The sequence below is a fragment of the Oryzias latipes genome, chromosome 24, assembly GCF_002234675.1.
Source record: "Oryzias latipes chromosome 24, ASM223467v1".
Taxonomy (NCBI): Eukaryota; Metazoa; Chordata; class Actinopteri; order Beloniformes; family Adrianichthyidae; genus Oryzias; species Oryzias latipes.
The window spans coordinates 9,348,616-9,370,794 of NC_019882.2; the positions used below are offsets into that span (position 1 = coordinate 9,348,616).

Sequence of the window (22,179 nt, forward strand, 5' to 3'; positions counted from 1 at the left end):
TATTTTTGGGGAAAGATTTCCTATGGATGAAATTAAAACGTAATCATTCTGAGCTCAATTATTTTGGGCGAGGTCACAAATACAACAAAATAATAATCAGTGTTTAATTGAATAACAGTATTAATAATTAAAACTGTGCTTCATAACTAAGGTTTATGGGACGCTAAATTATGCAGCAAAGGAAAACTAGCAGTAACATTTTGGACAAAAATTCCATCTAAATCCCGACAAATAATGTAAATAATTCACCCAAAAAACGTCATCAGGGTGAATTAATGCTAAATGTTCTGCACGTGTGGCTGCGATTAAGGCGGATGTTTTGTTGGAAATGTTTAAAGAGAAATACCATTATGCTGCAAAAATATTTTTTAAGGTTACAATGGGTTCATGAACGTAAAAAATATACTGCAAAAATGTTTTATATCTAGAAGTGCGCATTTTAAAAAAATATAATAGTCCTTTTATTTTGTTGTATAAAGTAGAAATTAAGTGTAAGTTTAATTGGTATGACTTCTTCTGTACAGCATAAGAAGAGCCTGGAGGGAGCTGGCTGACCGCCTCACAGCCGCACAGAGCAAGATTGACAGCTTTCTGAAGTGAGCTGAAGTGGACCTCTCACCCCCGGTGTGTGTGATGCCAGACACATCTTACGAGGCGCACTAATCAGCTCCGACTCTTGACCTCGTGGCGTTTAAGCTCACACAAGGGAATGTGATTGTACGCCCCCCCCCCCCCCCCCCCCCCATACCTGTGTGCCATTTCAGGTAGCAACCGAAAAGCTAGAAAAGGTTCAACTTTAGCACCAACCTGTGCATGAATTATACAATAGATGAGAGTCTAAATGACCTTTTTATTTTAAAATAGAAGTTTGACTTATGGCTGTTTATCCAAGAAAATCTGAACAAACTTAGACGAGCTTTTATAACAAATTCGCTTAAAGATGAATTTTTCTCATGTTACAACAGGAATTTGATATATTCAGAAATATTCTTTTGCAGTTTTTTGATCAGAATTATTGACTATTTAACGTTCAAATTTGGAGCAATGAAGGTGCCGAGGTTTTATCATTTTTTTAATTGGGAAAAAAAGTTTAGAGCACAGTATGAACATTAAAATTGGACTTCATGAAAACAAAATACATGAATCTATATTTTTGATGCACAACACTTTTTTTATAGTAACCTAACAAATAATGAACACGAATTCAGAGATATTGCAGCTTTTTCTTTTTTTCATGTGCAACTTTATTCATAGCTTGCTTTTAAGCATCGCAGGTTATAAAACAAACTGCTACACCCTAAATGTGTGCTGTGACACAGCGGCCTGTCGTGCAGCAGTGCACGGGTTTGGGTTTTACCCGGTGCCTCATGGAACCAGCACCGGGACGGTCAGCCAGGAGCATCATCAAAGACAAGTTTTTGCTTCCGAGCATGAAAAAAAGAACCACTGCTGTTCCGTGTTGTGAACCAGGTATGTTTATTGAATTCCAGGCTGCACAAACACCACACACCACACACACACACACAAAAGAGTCAGCATCAATAGGAAAAAACTGCATCCTGATCTAGATAAAAAAAATAAAAAATAAAAGACTTGCATGCACGAAGAGGAGAACAACAGGAACATGAGCATCATAATCCAACATAAAGTCATAATGGCAATAATCTAATCTCAACAATAAAATTGTAAACATGTCAGTGCATTTAGAAAATCAACTTTTAGTTCAATGTCATTAGTTGACGGATAAAGAACAGAAAAAACACAATCAGGACTTTGAAATCTGCATTTGATCAACACATCCTTAAAAAAATCTATTTACACAAATAATTTATTATTTTGTACATTTTCAACAGCATTTATTATAGGAATCAAGTCATATGAAGAAAAAAGCAGGGGTAAATAGCACAGAGCCAACAAATAATCCAAAATATCAAAGTTACTCTTTTTTTCTGCTTGTTGGTTTTGCATAGTGTCCATATTTTCCAGTTTTCGTAGCTTGCAAACAATTGAAAATAGTAAAAAATAATTCAAGTGAATCCTCAATTTTAGACATAACCTCACTCCTTCTTTTCTAAGAGCTGGGAGGGGGGGGGGTTGAACAGCAAAGAAAGAACTAAAATCCCATTTCTAAATGCCGTGTACTTAAAAAAATAAAAGCATGGACTTTTGTATAAGATTTAAATATATAAAAAAAGCTTCAATAATATTTTTTTTTAGAATAAAAAATGTCAATATTTGCTGCTCTCACTTTAAAATCAATTGTTTCATCCCTTCATTTATAGTGCTGTTATAGCCCCTCCCCTTTAATTTTACTATTAAAAAAAATGGGGACCCTGCCCCCAACCTTTCCAACGGCTATAACTGGGCTTCATCTTTTCAGTTTATGGGTGGGTGACGGGTGTGCGGCAGTGTGAGTGGGGTTCTCAGAGTGCAATGATGGAGTTTGGCGAGCAGCGCCTTCTGACGGAGCAGCACAAAGCCGTCAGTGCAGTAATGGGCCGTCACTCACTTGTTAGAGTTATTGCAGTGTATGTGTGCGAACTTATGTCAGAATCAATGAAGCATAAAAAAAGGACACTGCTGCTTGTTCGAATCCCTAAAAATCGGAGATCTTGTCAACGCCGTTAACGCTTTTAGAATAAAGAGATTCAGCATTAAAAAAAAAGAATCTGAATTTACTGTTTATTCGGGTCTTTAAGTGGAGGGAAATCACACAACTTTAGCTTCAAGTCTTCCCCAAATGCATCATTCGGGCCATTCCACTGAGGCAAAGAAGGGGTGGGACTTGATATCATCCACCCCCCCAACGCCTGCCCCAAGCCTCTCCGTCGGGTTGTACTGGAGCAGCTGCAAAGGAGGGAACAGCAGACGCCAACAGGCGAACATCAGAGGAAACATGGCAATATTAGGAAATATTTCATAGAAAGGAAGCAATCGGTCCTAAGGATATATGACACCAGAACCCAAACATGTCAGTCATGAATAAATGCTTCATTCATTCATGTCGGATTTGTGTCGCAGTAAGCAGGAAATTCAGACTAGTATCGATATTAATCTAAAGATCATCAGACTAAAGACATCAAGAGGACATTTCCATCATCAAAAGGTGTTTCTCTGAAATAATATCTTTAAACAGTTTTATAAAGTTGAGTTGCACATTGTATGGTTGTAGCTACACCCTGATTATTTTAACACTATTTTTTTTAATGGAGGACATTTTTCCCTTCTTTCTTGCAGATTAAAATGGTTCTTTCTATAAAGACAAAGTTCCTCCGTTAAAAAAAGGAAAGAAATCTTTGGCTGACAGCTCAATATAATTGCATTCAAGGGCCCAAAATCTGTTTGAATTTATTTAAATATATGCCCAGTCTTAGATGATAAAAATGTATTTTCTTCAAAAGGGGAACTGAACTAATTTAGTAAATCTGTATCAAATCATAACTCATGACAGTTTTAAAGTGAAAAAGCTTTAATCACAAAAATCTGAGATTAAATTGTGTAAATAAAGTTTTTATTTTGACTATGAATAAATATAGAGCAGGTATAACCTACAAAGAAATACAATAATAAGAAGTGTTGGATAGTTTTTTTCTTCTAGTGCCTTAAACCATATTAGTTTAAAACTATAAAATACATAAAAATCCCCAAAAGAAGCTAGAAAATATTTTAAAAGACTTTATAAAACAAGATTTAATAAGGAAATGGTCTACAACTTTCTTTAAGAAAAAACATCTATAACCTTTGCAAATTAGGAATTTGTTTGTGTCTAAAAAGCATATATTTAAGAAAAACGTCAAATAAACCATTTTTAGCAGTAAAAGGATGACGCCTAATTATTGAGTTTAAATAATTGAATAACAGACGTTCTATTACAGGACTTAAAAATACTGACATTAATAATTAGCTAATAGCTTTAATTGTCTCTTAATGAGGAAATCTGTAAAAGCAGGACAATAAAAAGCTGATCATTTTATAATTTTATAAAAATGAATCTAAAACGTAGTAAACAAAGACATAAGTAACTGTTACGACCCCAGGTAGACAACAATGTATAGATTTACAGTATAGAAAAGTGCCTGTTTTTTAAGCGAGTGTTAAAGTTTTAAGGGCTGCAAGTTCCTTAACAAAATATATTATTTTTGTTATCTGACGGGTGTTTGTAAGAGCAAACTCTTTTTTCCATAACCTTTTTGTTCCCTTGTTGTTAAAGAACTTTATCTGGGTTTTTTTAGCCATGCCCGACCCCCAGCAGCAGCAGAATTCATTGGTGAGAGCCGACAAGAGCGTGCGGACCCCCACCTGTTCCAGCAGAGACCTGGCCTCCTCTGAAACAGACTCGGGAATGTTGAGAGCGGTGTGGCGACCGATTCCTGCTGGATGGCAGCGCAGCAGCGACTTTTCAGAGGATGAGAGGAGGGGGGGGCGAAAGACGAGAGAGATAACCATCAAAATAAAATAAAATCAAAAAAGGGAATATTGTGAAACCCACTGAGCCTCAGGTTCTCATGAGAGCAGCAGAACTGGAAAAATAGGAGGAGACCAAAGAGCGAGAGCACCTGAAACAACACAGATCACAGCAACCAGGCTGCTGATGTCACCGCTGTCAGGGAGAAAAGCACAGGAAGAAGAGAAGCATTTTTGTTTTTGCTCGTTTGTTCTGCGTTTTTACAGAAGGGGCTTACAGGAAGACGCAGAGGCTAATCAGCTTCAAATGCAGAAATTCTGCCAGTTTTTTTTCGGAGTAAAAGTTTGACCCGTCAAAGTGCTGGAGTGGAGCTGGAGCCACATTGTTAAACTCACCGGGAGAGAAAGTGAACCCCAGACCTGTAAAAGCTTTCCTAACCACAGAACAGGCTGAAATAATTGACAGTAATCCCTGCACACTGCTGCGGCCCATCTCTGAGAGCAGAATGGAAAGTGCCAGAGAAGTAGAGCCGTAAACAGTTTGTGTGTTCGCACTGTGGGACTGTGTGTGTTTTTCTGCGGGCTGGAGCTGTTGCCTCCCCTGATTCCTGCTGCAGGAGTTCTGGCTGCGCTCCTCGCTGCAGTTAAGACCGCTTCAGGCGAGATCTTATCCTGCAAGGATCAAGAGACACCGTGTGGCTGTGTGTGTGTTTCTCCTTGCCAGGGCCATGCAGAGATGTAATCATCAAAGAAGACATCTGTGTGACTGACTTTCCCCTTGACTTTGTCTTGAAACTCCCAGGTAGTAAGGTGTGTGATGTTAAACAAAGAGAAACTTGTCCTCAGTTTAAGTTCTTTTGAACTTTGACCTTTACAAAAATGGATGGTTAAGTTCACAGAGGCTGAATCTGTTAGATTTGTTTTTTTTTCTCGTCTTAGAAGACGAGTTCTGCCCAAGCTGCGACGCCGGGAGACCTGCTCAGGTCTTCACCTCTCGTGCTGATCTGAGGTCGGCGTGCTCCGAGCTCAGAGCTGCTCCAGGAGCCAGCAAAGAGCCCCGGAGAGAGGTGACCCCCACGACCCGGCAGATGGAGCTCAGGCTGGGAGAGAAAGTCACACCGACACCCCTGGCAGTCCCCGAGAACCAGAGTAAAAGACCGCAGCCAAGACGCACCTCACACATCCCCTCCAAAACAAAAACAACAAAAAAAACCCCAGCCGCCTCAAACACACGCAGGCGGACACGCGCGCACAATCACACACAAGCTGGCATGACCATAAAGAGTGTGAGAGAAGTGAACGCCAAACACCTACAGACATCCCACAACACCTCAGCAGCAGAGATAAAAGACATTTGTGGACTTTTTTGACTCACCACGCCTGTCAGGAGCTCAAAGAGGACGGCTCCCAAACTCCACCAATCGCATGATTCAGTCTCCTCGCTGATGCCTCCCACCTCTAGGAAGACAGGAACGAGACGCTCAGCTCCGACTAATCATTACAAAAATCACATCATTCCAGTCAGAACATTCCAAATATCTTAATTTTCATAACGAAATATTAAAAAATCTATTTCAAAAATGTTTTTACTGACAGAAATGTGAGCAAAGTCTCACACACACAATCGCAAAGTGTGTGTCTCATAAAAGGGCGATTTGCATAATAAAAAGCAGTTAAATTGAGGAAACCGTCTGTGCTGCAACTTCACACCATCTGCATGACCTGACCCCTCCCTCTCTCACACACACACACACACACAAGCACACACACAAGAGATGTGAAGCAGGAACACTTGGGGACAGAGTTTTCCTTTGTGGTCGGTTTACCTTCAGCTCAGACATCCTTATGATTCTCTATTAGCTGTTTTGATTCATTGCTAATGACTGTTTAGACCGTGAAAGCGCAAACAAACGGATGAATTTGATAACATTTCTAATAATAAACATAAAAATAAAATAAAAATCTTTGGTGGATTCTCATCAGAAATGGATGGAACTCTTTTTTCTTGAAGACAGACGTGGGGCAGTGACAAAGCCCTCTAACTTTGAGCGTTTCGTGGGGAGTTTGTTTGTCCAACTTTCAATAAAGTTTTCTGCTTTACAGCACGCCTGACTAAGACCCAACATGAGGAAGACAGAAAAACAAGAGCGCCGGTCATTTTTTTTTATATGTTCCACCGGGTGCCAGATGGCCACATGTGCAGCTCTTTTCTCCAGAGGGAGGTATGGGATGGGAGGGGGGGGTTTGGTCACCCAGAAGACCGAGACCCGGGGTCAGGGCCGGGTGTGCCCAGAGACCAGGCTCCTCAGCTGTGGGGAGCGCATCAGACAAAGACCCCTCATCTCCTTGAGGCTGCTGGGAACTCCAGGGCTCTGAGCAGCTCTCTTGCAGCCAAGGTTAGAGAGGTCCATGATACGACTTGCATGTCTGATGCACACATTTGTACACAAACGCACAAGCGAGCAGCCGGTCTTCAGGGCTCCCCAGGACCACTGTTTTGACAGACAAGGGGAGAAGATCGTCATTGAACGGACTAGTGATACCTGTGTAGTTATGGGCTGGAGGGAAGAGACAAGACACACATGCGCACACACACACACACACACACACACACATCTCAGAGCAAGGTCGATGTCATCACAATGGATTAATGTCTAAGGAGCTGCAGGGAGATTACAGTGGAGCTGGCTACACTTACCGCTCTGTCAGAGTGAGGAAGGGAGGAAACCAGAGAGACAAAAAGAGGTTGGGAAGGGAGAATTAACTACATCCAGAGGGCATGGGTCAAAGAGAGCACACCTTACAGTCAGTGCATGATGTGTGCACGCTGCAGACAGGACAAGAGCCACACCAACCTGGCATCTGCCTCCAAACCAGCAAAGGGAACATTTCTACCACTCTGAGAGAACACTGGAGACCGTTGTGGAGGACAAATAACCCAAAACAACAAAGGCGGTTCACATAGTGGCCTCTTCTCCTTTCCTTTTCCCCTCAACAACGCAGTTCCTCCAGCTTTCTACCTTAGCCGCAGTCCATCTCCACCCCTCATGAGAGCCATAAGGAACTTTCTCTCTTCTCCTCTCAGACAGACTTCCCCAAAAATGTAACCGATGAACATCGCTAAAGGGGAAGTCAAGCGTGCGCAGGTAGGAAAGGAAAAGAAAAGTCTGTGTTTGGAAAACCACTTCAGGACGACAGAGCACTTGAATTTGCAGCTATGAGGGGGAGAGCCATCGAACAACAGCACAGTCAAGATTTTGGAGCATTATGTCAGAAACGTATTCAAATTCAACCGATATTCATTTGAATATGTTCATAAAGTCTTAACGTTTTCTTTCTTTTGATGCTCACCATCTCAGACCTGCAGGGAAGGTGGAGCGGCTGTCTGTCATCACCGTGACGTCTCAGAACAAATACCCAAAGTGTAAAGCAGAAGTACAGCCTACAGTATAATACCTTCTTTGAAAAGCCTTTTGGAAAAACAATGAGATGACAGCTCGCCGTCAGAAGAGGAAGTAAACCTTATCTTTTATGAGATCGTGCGTGGCCGAACAGGTGAAAGGATGGCAGAATAGGTCTCCGTAACTGCCTTGTTATCTCACAGAGGAAGAGGACTGAATTTCCCTTTTCTTAGACGACGAAGACAATCAGTTTTGCAAATGCTTCCGGCTCAACAGAACAATGAACTGTTCTTATTTCTGCTTAAAGTAACCTAAAAACTTATTTCCATTCAAATGTGTCATGTGATGTTTATTCGTGAAGACAAAAGACACAATAAATAACCACAAACAGATGATTTTTCCAGTCACAATATTTTCCAGGTACACTCCCATGTTATTTTGGGTGTGAATATGTGTTTTAAAAACATGCTGTTCTTCTTCCACACACACACACACACACACACACACACACATGGAATTAAAGCAGCCCCCCCCTGTGTTTGGTTTCTGGCAAACAGTCATAAATCTGTCATCAGATATGAAGCCACTGCTGGAGCTGACCCTGTCTGGATAAACAGCTCTGCATAACAAGGGCAGGAGAGACACGGCGTCTCAGCTCCGCTCCGGAGCGCTCACTCGCTTCTACGGGAAGAAAAAAGGGAAACCAAGCGAAGTGAGTGATGCTCATGATTGTGCTTTTTGTCATCGTTATTGAACTTCAAAAATGACAACAACAAAAAAAAAGACTTGTCTGTGTTGGACTTGAGTGGTCAGTGCATGCTGACTTTCTTTTAGTGGTGGCGTAAGACGCCTCCTGCTGGTAGCTGATGTGAATTACATCCAAGAGTCATCATGGGATCAAATCAGGTTCTGGAGGCCTTCCAGTCGGTCGGAGTTCCTTTATCATCCACAACGTTCACAACTGTTATGTCTTTTCAAATTATAGTGTAGCTTTAACCCCTTCGTGCCTGAATTTATTTCCAACTACACTACTTTTTTGGACTCTAAGTTGCAGTTTTGGCAGTTTGGCCAGGGGTGTGACTTATACCCAGAAGCGACTTATATGTGATTTTTATGTGACGCCTGATCTGAATAAAAGTGCGTCATGTAAACACGCCATTTACATGACGCGGTTACATACTCTGCCCGATTGTTGATCCGATCGTGGTGCATATAAACAGTTTATTCCGATCGGGTCACTACTGCTCGGGCTTTTACGTCATGCATAGACGGAGTGGCGCACAGTCCTGAGGAACCGTGTAAACAATCATGTGGATTTGTGTTTACAGTCATGTCCACACAAAATAAAGGCTGAAGTTCTTCCCACATCTTTACGTGCAGCTCAAATGCACAGATGTGAACTGCATCCAGGGCTAAATGTTGTTAGCACGTATTAGCCTAATTCTCACCCTGCTTCTTCCAGGTTTGTTTGGCCAAGAAGGCGGCACTGGCCGATTAAAAAAAATTATAAGCCAACAGGCACTTAAAAATAATCATAATTTGCCGCAGCTTTGTTTGTTTACAACGGAACTCGCTGGGGTTAAGACTGGATTTTTAAAATAAAAAAAAGTACAAATGTTCATAAGGAAAAGTTTCAGTGTGCACTTCTGTTTTTTTAAATGAGTTTCAAGATCAGTTACCATTTACATTTTCAACCATATGTTTAACTCTTGTACTTTAGTGACATCTAAAATTTATGACATTTTTGTTACTTTTAGTTAAAACCTAGACATCTTAAAAAAAATAACAATCAGTGGGTTCGGTTTCATTGATGGTGATGTTCTGACAGTCAGAATACAAATCCTTTTCCTTTTCTTGTGAAGAATCGAAACGGCGATTTTAGATTTTATGTTTAGAGTCAACCTTCTTAGATTTGTATTTTTGGAGTTTGAAGCACATTTTTTTACTCCTCAATCCTGGATATGTAATGAAAAAAATTCAAACAGATCCATCAAGCGTGGAGCAGAAACATTGGGCAAAAATGTGCCACCTACTGATGTAAAAATACACGTGCACGCCCGAGCATGCGCGCACGCACGTCGGCCACACACACTAAAGTGCTAAGTAGGGGCTTGGTGCTGGAGTCTAGTAGCAGTTTGTTTTAGACAGCTTTTAAACAGCATGCCAGAGCTGCCGCAAGTCAGCTGGGAGCAAAGCAGAGTCGCAGCACACTGCTAACATGCGGCTGCACACCATCGCCCTCTGCAGGGCAAAGGCGGAACTACACGCTCCAGACTCAGTGGTGCCAAGTTTCATTAAAAAAAACAAAACATTACAGTCAAATCTATTTTTTATACGCGCTCAAGTTAAAAGGGAGGGGGTTTCTTGAGTTTTGAGAAACTATAATTGTAAAAAACTTTTTACTAGTTAAAAAGCTTTGCGGTGCTTCTAAAATGTGACATCTAGAAGGGTCTCTAGTTATTGTTTCCAGGAAGGACTACATTGAAGGCCACAAATGGCCCCAAAAAGTAAGTCGTAATTTTAAAAAGTGCCTGTTTAGGAGCAGTTTACCTAAGTGGGATCTAAGCTCCACAATCAGTCAATAAGTTGACGGCATCTAAAGCATAAAAGTGCAAGAAACACGACCCATGTCTCACCTGGAGCACAGAACATGCTGGGGACGGCCTCCTTGTCACAGGACTCTTCCACGTCGTACCAGCTGCAGAAGTAGGTGAGCTGAACATGACCTGGGATGAGAAGACAGAACAAGCGTTTGTTAAGCGTGCACACTGAAGTCTTCCACCCTAAAATACACTTTGTTGGCATGACTCAGCGTTTCAGGCTGTTGGCCCGAGCTCCGAAATGCTTCCACGCCACTCTGCCTCTCCACATCCCTCTGCAGACGTTTCAAGCAAACAGCCGATGCGATTACTCTTGCTTAGCTGCTACCCGTTGACGCCATCATTAGAACTAATGGTGTCATTAGGTAGCTGTAGCCATTAGCCCGGACTAGCCAGACTGATGCACCACAATACAGCGTTGATGGGCCCTTTAGAACAATAATTACCACCAGGGAGACGAAAACAGCCACTCAGCTAATTAGATGCTTGTTGATAACGAGGTAGAGAGGGATGATTGCAGGACGACAAAAGAACTTGTTAAGAGGGAATCAGTGACCTCATGGTAAAACAACACTTTTCCTTCTAGAGGAGCCTCCATCTAAATCAATAGGTTAGATTGTGATTGATTGATTGATAAAGGACTTCTGTCTTTAACAAATCAAATTCTATCCCATTTTTTTTAACAGAGCTAGAGTTTATGAATACTTCCTGAGAAGATTTCCTTTTCTTTTCACACTCCAATAGCCAAATAAGGTCGTTTTCTTTTTTTTCTCCCAGAAACACATTTATTCAGGCACAAAAAAGGTTTTTACCCAGAGGATGGGTCTAACCTTGGTGGTCAAGAAGGATGTTGTTGGGGTTCAGGTCCTTGCAGATGATGCCCTCTTGGTGCAGGCAGCTCAGAGCCATCACCAACTCTGCAGCCCAGCTCCGAACAAACTCTTCTGGAATATGAACTTGAGATGCTGCCAGGGAAAGCTCGTCCAGCTCTGCAAACAGGCGGGACACGTCTTTCTCGTGCGCACTGCCATCGGCCTTGGAAAGAAGTTCCGATCTTTCTCCATCGAGGCCGAGCAAATTTTCAAACGGTGCACAGGCGTGCGCCCCGTCCATGGCTGGGGGAGAGTCTGGGCCACTACGGTCTGGATCCACATCAGTGTTTAATGTGGTACATGGCTCTAGTTTCTGATTCGCTGTATCTGGAGTGAAGGAGTCAACATGGAGGTCGCCAGTTTGACCTACAGGGGGATCATGGACTTTTTCCGGAGCTTCCTGGCTATGTACCAAGCCGTCGTCCAATAGTGACTCCAAAGGAGGTGACAAAACACTTGAACCAGCAACTGCAGAGTCTACACAGAACAGAAAAGGTTTCTGCTGATCGTCTCTGTCCTCAGGCTGACTATGAAGCTGCAAAACGTCCGGCTGGATGCACTTTTGGGGGGAAGCTGTTACTTCAAGCCCCAAACACACTCCTGAGGTTTTCAGTTCCTCCTGTGCAGAGTCCTGATTCCCGCCCACAGCTGGAAGGTTTACGAGTAAGTCAGGTGGACAGGCCTCCTCCTCGACGGCGGCCTCCTTAAACGAGATGACAGGCACTGACTCGTTTGAGCCTTTATCGCTACAGTCCAGCCCCCAAAACTCCAAAGCAGGACCCCTCACTCCCTGAGCCAGCTCTGGAAGATTCTCTGTGGTGTCTGAGCCCAGGTCACATGTAGAAAACGGCGGCGTCTGCTTATGAGGAGCTGCTGAATCCAGGCAGGTCACTTCGCTTGCGCTGTCTTTACTGTCAATGCGGAAAAACTCCATCGGCGTGTGCTTGGACTGATCCAATGAAAGAGGCGCAACGGGGGAGCGTAAAGGACTGAAAACGTCACTTTGCTCATTTTCTTCGCTGCGACACTGCTCACTGTTGGGGGCGTGGACACTTTTCTCAGACAACTCGCCGAAGAAGCCGAGTTCCTGCGAGCTGACGGGTGAGGAGAGGCTGTCGTTGCTCATTAAAGAGTGGCTTTGCGAGGACCTGGTGGTTGCAGCAGTCGGCACCTCCAACGAGAGCATGTCCTGTTCACTTTTGTCATCATCGTCTTCCTCTTCCTCCAGTGCATCTGGTTCTACCTTGTCCTGCTCATACTCATTGCAAAGAGTCAAATAGCTGTTGGTACACTCCTCCTCAGACGTGGCTCCAGAGTCTGAGCGAGCCCACGTTGGTTCAGCGACTCCAGGAGGGAGGGAGCTTTTCAGAGGAGACCCAAAGGGCCGCTGCCCTTCCTCTTGCTGACTCTGATGACAATCTGAACCAGCAGCAGGACCAGGATCAGTGCTGCCTGAGTCCACTTCCAATCGTGGTATTGTGTGTTGAGGAGAGTGTACGGCGGCTGTGTGGCTCTTCTGGATGAAAGGGATGTCAAAGCTGTCATCTGGGCTGGACTTATGAAGGTATTTAGTGATGTGAGACCAAAGCTTTCCCCCTGAAGATAACAGGAAGACAGCATTACCAACAGTACAGTTCACGGGGCAGAGGGAGAAAGAGCATAAACTCAAGTAGTGATGGTCCTCTATCTCAACCGTTGTGGATGGGTGGTTTATGAAAATGTCTTCTTCCAGAACTCATTTCTGACTACTTTGGTTCCATCTTGTGTAGTTTGGGTTTTCCCTCTAAAGTCTAAATGGGATGCCTTCTCTTGAAGCCTTACCTGGATAGTTAGTAATAATGTATCAAGCTAAAAAAAACTAAATGGTTTTGTTTTTGTTGAATCCTCAATTGATTCCGATTCAAAAAGTCAAATTCAATCCAATTTGAATCTGTTTTTATACATTTGGTATATTTCCCTTCAAACAACAACTATGCATAACTTTAAAGTAAGAGTTTTAACATACATTACATAGTAAAAGAAAAGATGGGCCCAGCATCAATGAAACTTTTCTTGCTTATAAAACAAACAGTATTTTTCTTCTTTGTTGCACGAACAAAACAATTTTGATTAATAAAAATGAAATGAACATTGGCAGAGCAAGTAATAAGTCATATTTATTTTTTCTGGTGACGGAGGACAAATATAAAGAAAATTAAGCTTAAAATTGCATTTCTGAGTCTTTCTTTATTCAAAATATTGTGAATCGGGAGCAGATGAACGAAAATGTTAGAAAAAACATGTAGTTGTGACATAGAAGCTATAATCTCCCAGCTCTGCTCCATTCTGATGCATCCACCTGCAGACAAATAGATCCATGTACATCTTTTGTTTTCCTCGTCTGAGCTGGAATCTGGATCAGAACTGCACCGGTACTGTTAGGTTGGGGTAGTGAGAGAGCATGCAAACAGAAGGATGTTTGGAATTTCTAACAAACTACTGCCGCTCTGCAGAAACTATGTCCTAGTAAATGACACGGGTCTAAAAACGGCATAATCATAATTAAAAGGCCACTGGGACCACTTTCAAAATAGATCAAAAGATGATCGGAGTGGGACTCCAAGAACATTTTTTGAACAAGTTTTGTTCTCCTGCTAGATTATCATTTTTCCATCTGCATATGAAGTTTGTAAACAGATTTATAGCTTTTGTAAAACACAACCAATTTAAAAAATTAGACCTGAAAACAAACTGATTCATAAATGTACTTAGAGACATTAAAAAAGAAATTAATTCAAGCTTTTTTTAAGCACTTTACTGCAAGAATTCACCAATGTCAGAGATTTTATTAGAGTGTTAAAGAATCAAGCCTATTTTTGAAATTATAAAATATATAATTGCAATAACAAAATCTTGGCTTTAATTTCTTCTAACAAAAGAAAAACTTGTGGTTTTCTGTCTTATTTTATCATTTAAATGAGCTCACTTCCCAGGTGGTTTTAAATCTAAGATCCAAACTGACATCTTTAAAAAAATCTTCTCTTTTTTTTTTGTTCTGCTTTAGATCGTACGTTGTTTTAATACTCAAACTTTATACTTTTTGTTACTTCTATTCTTCACACTCACTGAGTTTCCTGAAAGGCATTTCAACTAAAATGAATTATTATCATTTTAGAATAAATATTTAGACAGAATTTATTGTTTTAAAGGGAGATCAATGCAGTTCCAAGCATTTTGTAAACCTGGAAAACACACCTTTTGAAGGGTTTTAAGGACTGTTAGCCGTTTTTTTTGCAGAGGAAAACTTGCGTAATCACACCAGCACGCAGCTGCGAGTAACAGGAAGCCAGCATCTGCTGGCGGGATGAGAATGAATATGTAGTTCACAGCGATGACAATGATAGCAGGAAAGCTGGATGGCTCAGAAAGTAAAATCCTCCACATGCTCTACTGTCCAATGTCACTCAGGTCACTGCCTCACCTGATCAGATCATCTCTGCCCTTTTCTTTAGATAAATGTGTTTGTCGACATACAGTATGAACTGCTGAAAAATACATTTCAGATTTGCTTTTGCTTTGACCATGCAGCCACAATGACTGAACACGTCAGTCTGTACTGTAAAGATCCACCTTTAAAGTCTAAACAACTTGTTCTTTTTTATCTGAAAACACACCACTGAAGCTTCTAGCTGCAGTGCAGACATTTGCTCAAAGTTCTTGGGACACATTTTTTTTCTTTCAAAAGTAGAAATCTCGACCTCTGTTCCCTGAAACAGAGAGCAGGGGTCACACAGGGTTATTGCAAAAAGCAAATAAGCGGTACAAACAAACCCACTGATGTCATTAATCTCTCACTGCAAGAAAAAGAAATGAGTAGAAAAGCCTCTGGAGATCTGACTCTTCACAGTCACTCCAAATGATTCTCTTCATCAGCCTAACCTGCTGTTCGGATGCTGACGCCTTCTTCAACTGTTACAAAAGATCAAAACCTCGACTGGATCCTTAACTGGATTGCCAGACAGAAACAAGCAAAGGGTCTTCTTTAGTTAGTTGCCCTGCAATGACTTTAGTTAGATTAGATTTTTTTGAACTCCACATAAAATAGATAAGGTTTGTTGGGAGCTTGTTCTTGTTTTGTTTAGTGCTAAATACGTTATTGGTGCATTCCAACGTGAAATTTAAAGGTGTGTTTGACTTGATTTTAAATCTTTAAAAAGCTGTTAACAAACCGGATATACTGTACTTGCAAAACTAAAAAACAAGGCTTTCAATTTGAACAATAGCAGGCAGGATGTGAAGAACCTCAAATGATGAAAAGGAGGTTTGAAGATTAATTACTGTTAACAACTACATATGAATGAAAACCGGATCATAAAAGATAAATTAGGAAAATTCAATTAAGGGCTAAGACAATAAGAGCTCGGATTTTACCTTCAGCGTACTGCAGCAGAAGAAAGATTGTGTCTTCACAGATGATAAACTTTCTTAGTTTCACCATGTGGGGCACCGAGTGAGGCATGATGGTCTTTCTGGGTCGCCCACAGTCGCTGCTTTTCCTCAGGCCCTGACATAGAAAAGACGGGAGGCAGAAAAAGAAGGTTGTAAGCAAGTAAAATATTAAAAAAAACAACAACATATGTTTATCAATAAAAAAAACCAGCACAGCAAGACAAGAAGAAGTTGACAAGCCCAAAGTCACCCCCCCAGGTCACCAAGCTACAATCAACTTAAAGAGAGCCGTCAGCTCCACACATTAAGTTCACATTGTGTGCATAAGTGTGCCGTCATTTGTGCCCACACACGCTGCACTGGCATCTGGCAAACGTCTCACACCTGAGAGCAGAGGAGCTGACGGAGACAGGGCCATTAGAATCAATTACAGCGGTCACACACGGCACCTCCTGGCTCTCCTCACACACAAGGATGCACAGCAAATCGCACAAACAATCAGCTAAAAATGACACTCACTTTCAGGATGAGCGTCTCCTGTGTTCTCTTGTCCATGACCAGCAGAACCTGCCATCACAAAAGGGACATCGTCTCTTTGGGTGAGGGTTGATTCTGGGATTTGATGGGTTTAAATCTCGTTAAGCTCAAAAATTAAAAACAAGAGTGATAAAATTCTAAAACTTGAGGTGTTTAGATTTATTTTTGTAGAAATAAACAAAAATTATACAAAAAAAACACAACAAATTAAAAAATCTGGAACAAAAGATGAGAAACGGTTGTTTATTTCTCTTTTCAAATGAGACACACATTCGGTTCCAACGTTCCCTAATTTCCTCAGCTTTGCAGCATATGTGCGCTTTGAAAATGTGTCATGGCAGCGGCGTGCAATGCATCACAACACCGACAAAAGTACTCAGCAGCGTCCCCACTGTCCAAAACCTCAGCTTCCACCTTTCGCATCTCACCTCCTCCTTCTGAATCTCATTTTTCTTCTTAATATCTTCATTTCCTCCCTCCATCAAGCCTCCTTCTCTCCCTGACATCTCAATTGCTCTTCTGCTACCTTGGCGTCTCAGGGGGGTGCTTGATTACGCCTGTGTGACCCGACATTTGTTTGTGCGCGCGGTGTGGCGGGGCGCGTTCTCTCCGTGCGAGCCTTCCTGGGACCAAACAGGTGCGGGCTAAATGGATATGAATGAAGCTTTGGGTAAACAGAGTGGCAATGCTAGCCAGGGTGCTAATATAATTAAGAAACAAACATCAGGGAAGGGGGAGGCGGAGAAGAGGAGCTTTGGGGGTGCAGCAGGGTGAGAAGCTCTCTCCATCTGTCCCCTCTGTCCTCATTTATAGTGAAAGGGAGAGGGGGAAAGCGCCTTTGCTGGAGGTTTTCGGTTGTTTTTTGCAGTTTGTTGAAGTATTTTCTAAATCTGTGCTCCAAGTCTTCCTTCGTGGATCAACACATAGCAGTGTTATCACCATTCTCCTCAGAGTTTTTATGGGTTTGCTGGACGAGCACCATAGATTCAGCGTCGAGTGTCATTCCCTCAGCTGCTTGCCAAGTCATTTCATGGCTGAGTGGTGAAGTTGCTTCACCGGCAGCTGGCTGAGGGGAGCGGCAACCCAAACTGACCTTGTGCTAGTCATAACTGACACTAAACATACACACACTCAACCCTTGCAATACATCTAGTAAATCTATCAGGTTTTATAGGCAGAGATAAGAGAGAGGGTCAAATAAGGAAAGGGCGAAAGGAGAAATGTGAAGATGGATTCGATCCAGGGATGGTTGTGATTACATAAAGGGGGGTCAGCTCAACCTGGAAGTTGATATTTGGACAATTCTGACATAAAATCAATGTTCAAATAAAACCTAAATATAAAACAACTCTTAATTTAACGTTATGACTTCGTAAGCTTCAAAATAAATGAAAGATGTGCTGGAAGACTCCTATAATACCTTATCTATAACGCCTAGCACCCTGTAAGCTGTCAGCTCATCAGACGGACTTTGCTGCCCTCCTCTGCTGGAAGAGCAGCACTGAACCCCAAAGGCCTTGTGGGAAATAATAAAAAAAAAAGGTTATAACTCAGACATTTTTAGAAGAGTGTATTTTTGTGATATTTTACACAAGTAAAAGGCATCATGAGGCTTGCGGTTCCACCTCACCACCGTTTGTGTGGATCCTTGACCCATGCTGCTTTTCAAAAAGTGACTGGATATTTGTTCAGCGCGCATCAAATACTCGGCCGTCTTCTTCTTCACGGCTTCTCTGCGCTCGGAGCTCGACTCCTCTGAAAAGAGGCGAATGGGACAAAACATTTTGATTTCCTTCTTAACCTAAAAACTCCCGCTTTAAAAAGAAAGATAGTGAACATTTCTACAAAATAACAGGTGAAAAACTTTTGTTCATCCAAATCCCCTCACATCTGGTAATTTTTATATTCATTAACATGATTTTTCATTGTTTTATTCTGGGAATTCTGGACAAACAGAGAGATTCCTTAAGACAGAAATCCTCATTTCTTTGTTATTTCACAATTAGTGGCTTTTCAAAATGTACTATTTTCAATATAGTGAATATGATATGAATATTTGTGATGTTTTGCGGTTTTCAGGAATAATTTCCTTCTGAAGTTTGCACATCGTCTGGGATTCCAAATCAGGCCTTTTTCAAAATAAAGATGTGGTAAGAAAAAAACTTCCAGGTGTGTCTTTTGGAATGGAGATTATTGACCTGTAGGTAAGACAACCCTCTGACCTTGCACTCCTTGCAGCAGCAGGTCGACTCCACTGCGGTAGTATGAAAAAGCTGCCTGGTAGTCCTGATGCTTTTCCTTTTCCACAGCCAAACAGATCAGCTCACTTGCTTTTTCAAGGTAGTCAGACTTCAGATCTTTGGTGTTGGCTGCACTGGCTTTTGTCAGGCCGGTAGGGAGGAGCGGTGTTTGGCCTGGCCGGGTGACCTCAGAGAGATGGGCAGAGGAAGCGGGAACGGGGGCGGAAGATGGCGTGTGGCGCTCGTGAAAGGAGGGCAAACGAGGGCTGCAACTACTGCTAATATTAGTGGCTCCCCCGTGTGGCTGATTTGGAGAAGTGTGACCTGAGGTCATGCCATCATCCAACCCGACTAAAGAGTCTGTATCGACAGCCAGGGAGGTCAGGTCGCTGTCGCTGGATGGACCTGAAAAGCCAAGGATTGCAAAGCAGCTAAGAAAAGTACTCATACATGTGCAGGGATGGTAATATCAAGTTGATTTACCTCCATAACCCGATGGGAGGGTTAAATCCTCCGCAGCGCTGTGGTCTCTTTGAACTAAAATGTAAAGAATTTCTTCATAAACAGCTCAGACATTGCAGCTCATTTTCATATTGTGGTTAGCCCTACCGTCAGAACTACAGTCAGATAAACGGTCAGCCAGGAAGTCAGAAAAAGGCTCAACTGGTCCAATAAGCTCTGATCCGTCGTGAACTTCCCCTCCCTGCTTTTAAGAATAGCATAATTAAAGAATGAAGGAATCAAACACCTGTGAGTGATCAAATGTGTGTCGATAGAAGCAGCACCTTGAAAAAGTCTTGAATATGCTGGCTGTTGTATAAAGCAGGAATATTAGCAGAAAACTGCAGGAGATCCTCTGAACACTGTCGTCTTTCTTCTACAACGGAATCGTCGAATCGACCTACGTTCGTGCACAAACAGAAACAACCCCCATGTGATCTTTCCATTTGAAGAGTTGGAACGACAATTAGTCAATGACTGAGCAAATAAACATTTTTTTTTTCTTCTTTTTTTTCTTACCAAATAATTTGGCTTTAGCAAATGGAGGAAAGAGCTCGGACTGGCAACAAACGTTTTTGTGAAGAAGCCACAGATTCTGGTGAAGCTTCCGGAAATCGCTATATCTCTTCCATACGGTTATCTGCACAGAAAAGATAAGATAAAGGAAGTCAGAGAAGATGTTGACTGAAGAGAGACCAAGAGAAATCAATAGCTTCCTGTTTCGAGACACATAAAGTCATCATCTTTGTTTGACTAGCACAACATAAATATGAAGAAAAACCCGTCCTTGAGTTTTGTGGACGTGGCTTTAGCAGTTTTAATCACAATCTTGTGGCTGGATGTTGAAAATAAACAGTAAATAAAGGAGTAAAACTGCATTACAGGGAAAACTGGGTAAACACTTTAGCTCCTAAACCGCAGCACAGTTTAGTAAAGGATGTGTATGCATGTCTTTCAAAACCCACACGTTAATTGACATCATGCCGGTTGAATTAGCTCTGACTGCAGGCTACACTGAATTCTTCTCTTTTCAAAATGCCAGAAAAAAACAAAACAATACTCCACATAGATGTGACAGTTTTCATGGAATTTTCCAAACAAAATTCATTAAATTAAGGCTAATTTAAAGTCAATTAGCATTGTTATTTTCCTTATTCGGTTAAATACATAAAAAGTCAGCATAAACAGTTGAGATTTGCTTTAAAAAAATCTAAGCAGAGAACAAAATGACAGCATAAAATGTGTTTGAGAAGTTAACCTTCTTTCTTTGGATAAATACGATGTAGAAAAAATAAACAAGTTTGATGCAAAGGTTTCTCATAGATGTTAACTTAGAGTCTAAATTCCCACAAAAGTATTTCAAATAACTCCGCTCCAAGTGTTGTATAAAAAACAGCACACAAGTTAGAAAATTCCCTCCTAAAGTTTCAACCAATACCAAACTACTGCTACACATCTTACCTCCTGGATATCTTCTGGGTTTTTCCTGGAGATTATCTGTGACAAATATAGAGCATAACGTTATGAAAACTCCTCACAACGGTCTGTTTCTACGGCAAGTCTTAGTGGGGCCTGGAGACACAGTTCCCAGTGTCACAATGACTGCCTTACTTGGAGAGCAAAAGATGGAAATCTGTGGCATTAGAAAGGGGACATCCCCAGCTGTCAGGGTGTGGAGGATGACAGCTAGGGGGCGACAAAGCAACCCAGCATAACCTTGAACTACCTCTAATGGAGTGTTTTTTTCTGATGTGCTAATGCACTGATGAGTGAGTGAAAGCCATTAGGTCAGAGAATAAAATATGTTTTACCAGCAGAAGATAACACATTCTCTAAAATCCATTACGTAATATGAAATATTTTGAAAATTAAGTTCAGTCAAATGAGCAAAAATAATTCTTGTTTTGTTTTTTTGGTCCGTGTGTCACAAAGGCATTTTTAAATTATATTGTATATCCATGATTAAAACAATAATCTATTAAAACACTGTAAAGCATCGCCTATCTCTTCTTTATCCACAGCGGGAACAAGGGGTTACCTGGAGCTTATGGGATGAAAGCAGTGTACCTTGGATACATTACTAGTTTACTAGGGTTTGTTTACCTGTTATTCATTCATTCATTTTCTATTCCGTTTATTCCCTTTCGGGGTCACGGGGATGCCAGAGCCTATCCCGGCCACTTGTGGGGGAAGGCAGGGGACGCCCTGGACAGGCTGCCAGTCTGTCGCAGGGTTTACCTGTTATCTACATAGAATTGTTTTAAACTCTGTATGTGAAAGTGTGACAGTCAGTTTATTTACTTATATATACAGCAAAGTATTGGTTGATATTATACAATGAACCTAGCCTGCTTAGTTTCAGCAGCAGGGCAGCCTTTAACATGAATCATTATTTAGGTTACTGAGATTGAAGTAGGGATAACTGCTTTTTTTGTTTTCATTTTTGTTATTAAATCTGTGCTGGACACTAATTTTGCTTCTGAAACTTTTTTTTTAGAACAAATTAGGACTATCTCCACCTAAAGTACCTCCTAATAAACACCTAATTAATAGATAAATTAAATAAATAAATACAGATTTAAATGACCGTCTTTTAACTTAGCCACAAATTCTTATATAATGTCCATTAGGCTTTAAGACTCAAAATATTGTGTAAAAAATGTAAACACATCAACACGTAGTTACGAGTCTCTTACACAAATCAAACCCTAATACCAGCACTAGCAAGCTCTTCTCTGCGTAAACAGGCGGTTATTTTACATACCATTCTAAAATGTCAACAAACACAATCCTAATTTACATTAAAGCTTGTTTTCCATACCCGAACAGCACTTTACATCCCCAGTACTTCCGTTGTTAGGGTGTAAACATCACATCTGTTAAGCAGCTCCTGCGAGCTAACAACAATTTAGCATCATGCTAACTGTCAGAGGCAAACCTTCCATTTACTCACTCGCGCGGTGACTTTGTAAACCGTATAACCTTTTCTGTGCTTCTTCGGGTCCGTGACTGTATAAAACCGAGCGAGTTCTCCACTTTCCCGCTGTGATATCATTCTGAGGATGACTACATCGCCGAAGCTAACACCCGGCTAGCCGCATTCATCCATTCTATGACGACAGCCACGGTCAGATCACCATCAAGTTGAAACTGCAGCGACTCCTTTAGGACAACCATATAACTACAAGCATTAATT

The 22,179-nt window shown here is 41.5% G+C and overlaps 1 protein-coding gene across 2 annotated transcripts; it reads right to left on the reverse strand.

Annotated features, from left to right (window-relative positions):
• Positions 1-1,454: 1,454 nt before the first annotated feature.
• Positions 1,455-22,132, reverse strand: rps6kc1 (ribosomal protein S6 kinase C1). Of its 2 annotated transcripts, none has more exons than XM_011491656.3 (16): positions 21,937-22,132; positions 20,445-20,480; positions 19,503-19,623; positions 19,268-19,383; positions 19,092-19,185; positions 18,966-19,019; positions 18,465-18,887; positions 17,873-17,997; positions 17,663-17,758; positions 16,225-16,272; positions 15,688-15,820; positions 11,236-12,873; positions 10,442-10,531; positions 5,780-5,862; positions 4,300-4,395; positions 1,455-2,847 (listed from the first exon to the last, which is right to left on the reverse strand). In XM_011491656.3, exons 1-16 carry the CDS (start codon positions 22,036-22,038, stop codon positions 2,746-2,748), a joined length of 3,357 nt encoding a protein of 1,118 aa, XP_011489958.1. In that variant the 5' UTR covers positions 22,039-22,132; the 3' UTR covers positions 1,455-2,745. The 2 variants fall into 2 exon arrangements, with proteins under 2 accessions (XP_011489958.1, XP_020570393.1); XM_020714734.2 differs by lacking the exon at positions 21,937-22,132 and adding an exon at positions 21,805-21,921.
• Between the last annotated feature and the right edge of the window lie 47 nt (positions 22,133-22,179).

What these genes read in the sequence shown, in the direction of transcription:
- rps6kc1 (XM_011491656.3), bottom strand. Translation starts at nt 22,038, where the DNA reads ATGATATCACAGCGGGAAAGTGGAGAACTCGCTCGGTTTTATACAGTC. An exon ending in TTTACAAAGTCACCGCGCGA is followed by an intron (nt 20,481 to 21,936) that starts GTGAGTAAATGG and finishes TATTTGTCACAG; the next exon opens with ATAATCTCCAGGAAAAACCC. An exon ending in CCAGGTCTCTGCTGGAACAG is followed by an intron (nt 2,848 to 4,299) that starts GTGGGGGTCCGC and finishes CCTCCTTTGCAG; the next exon opens with CTGCTCCAGTACAACCCGAC.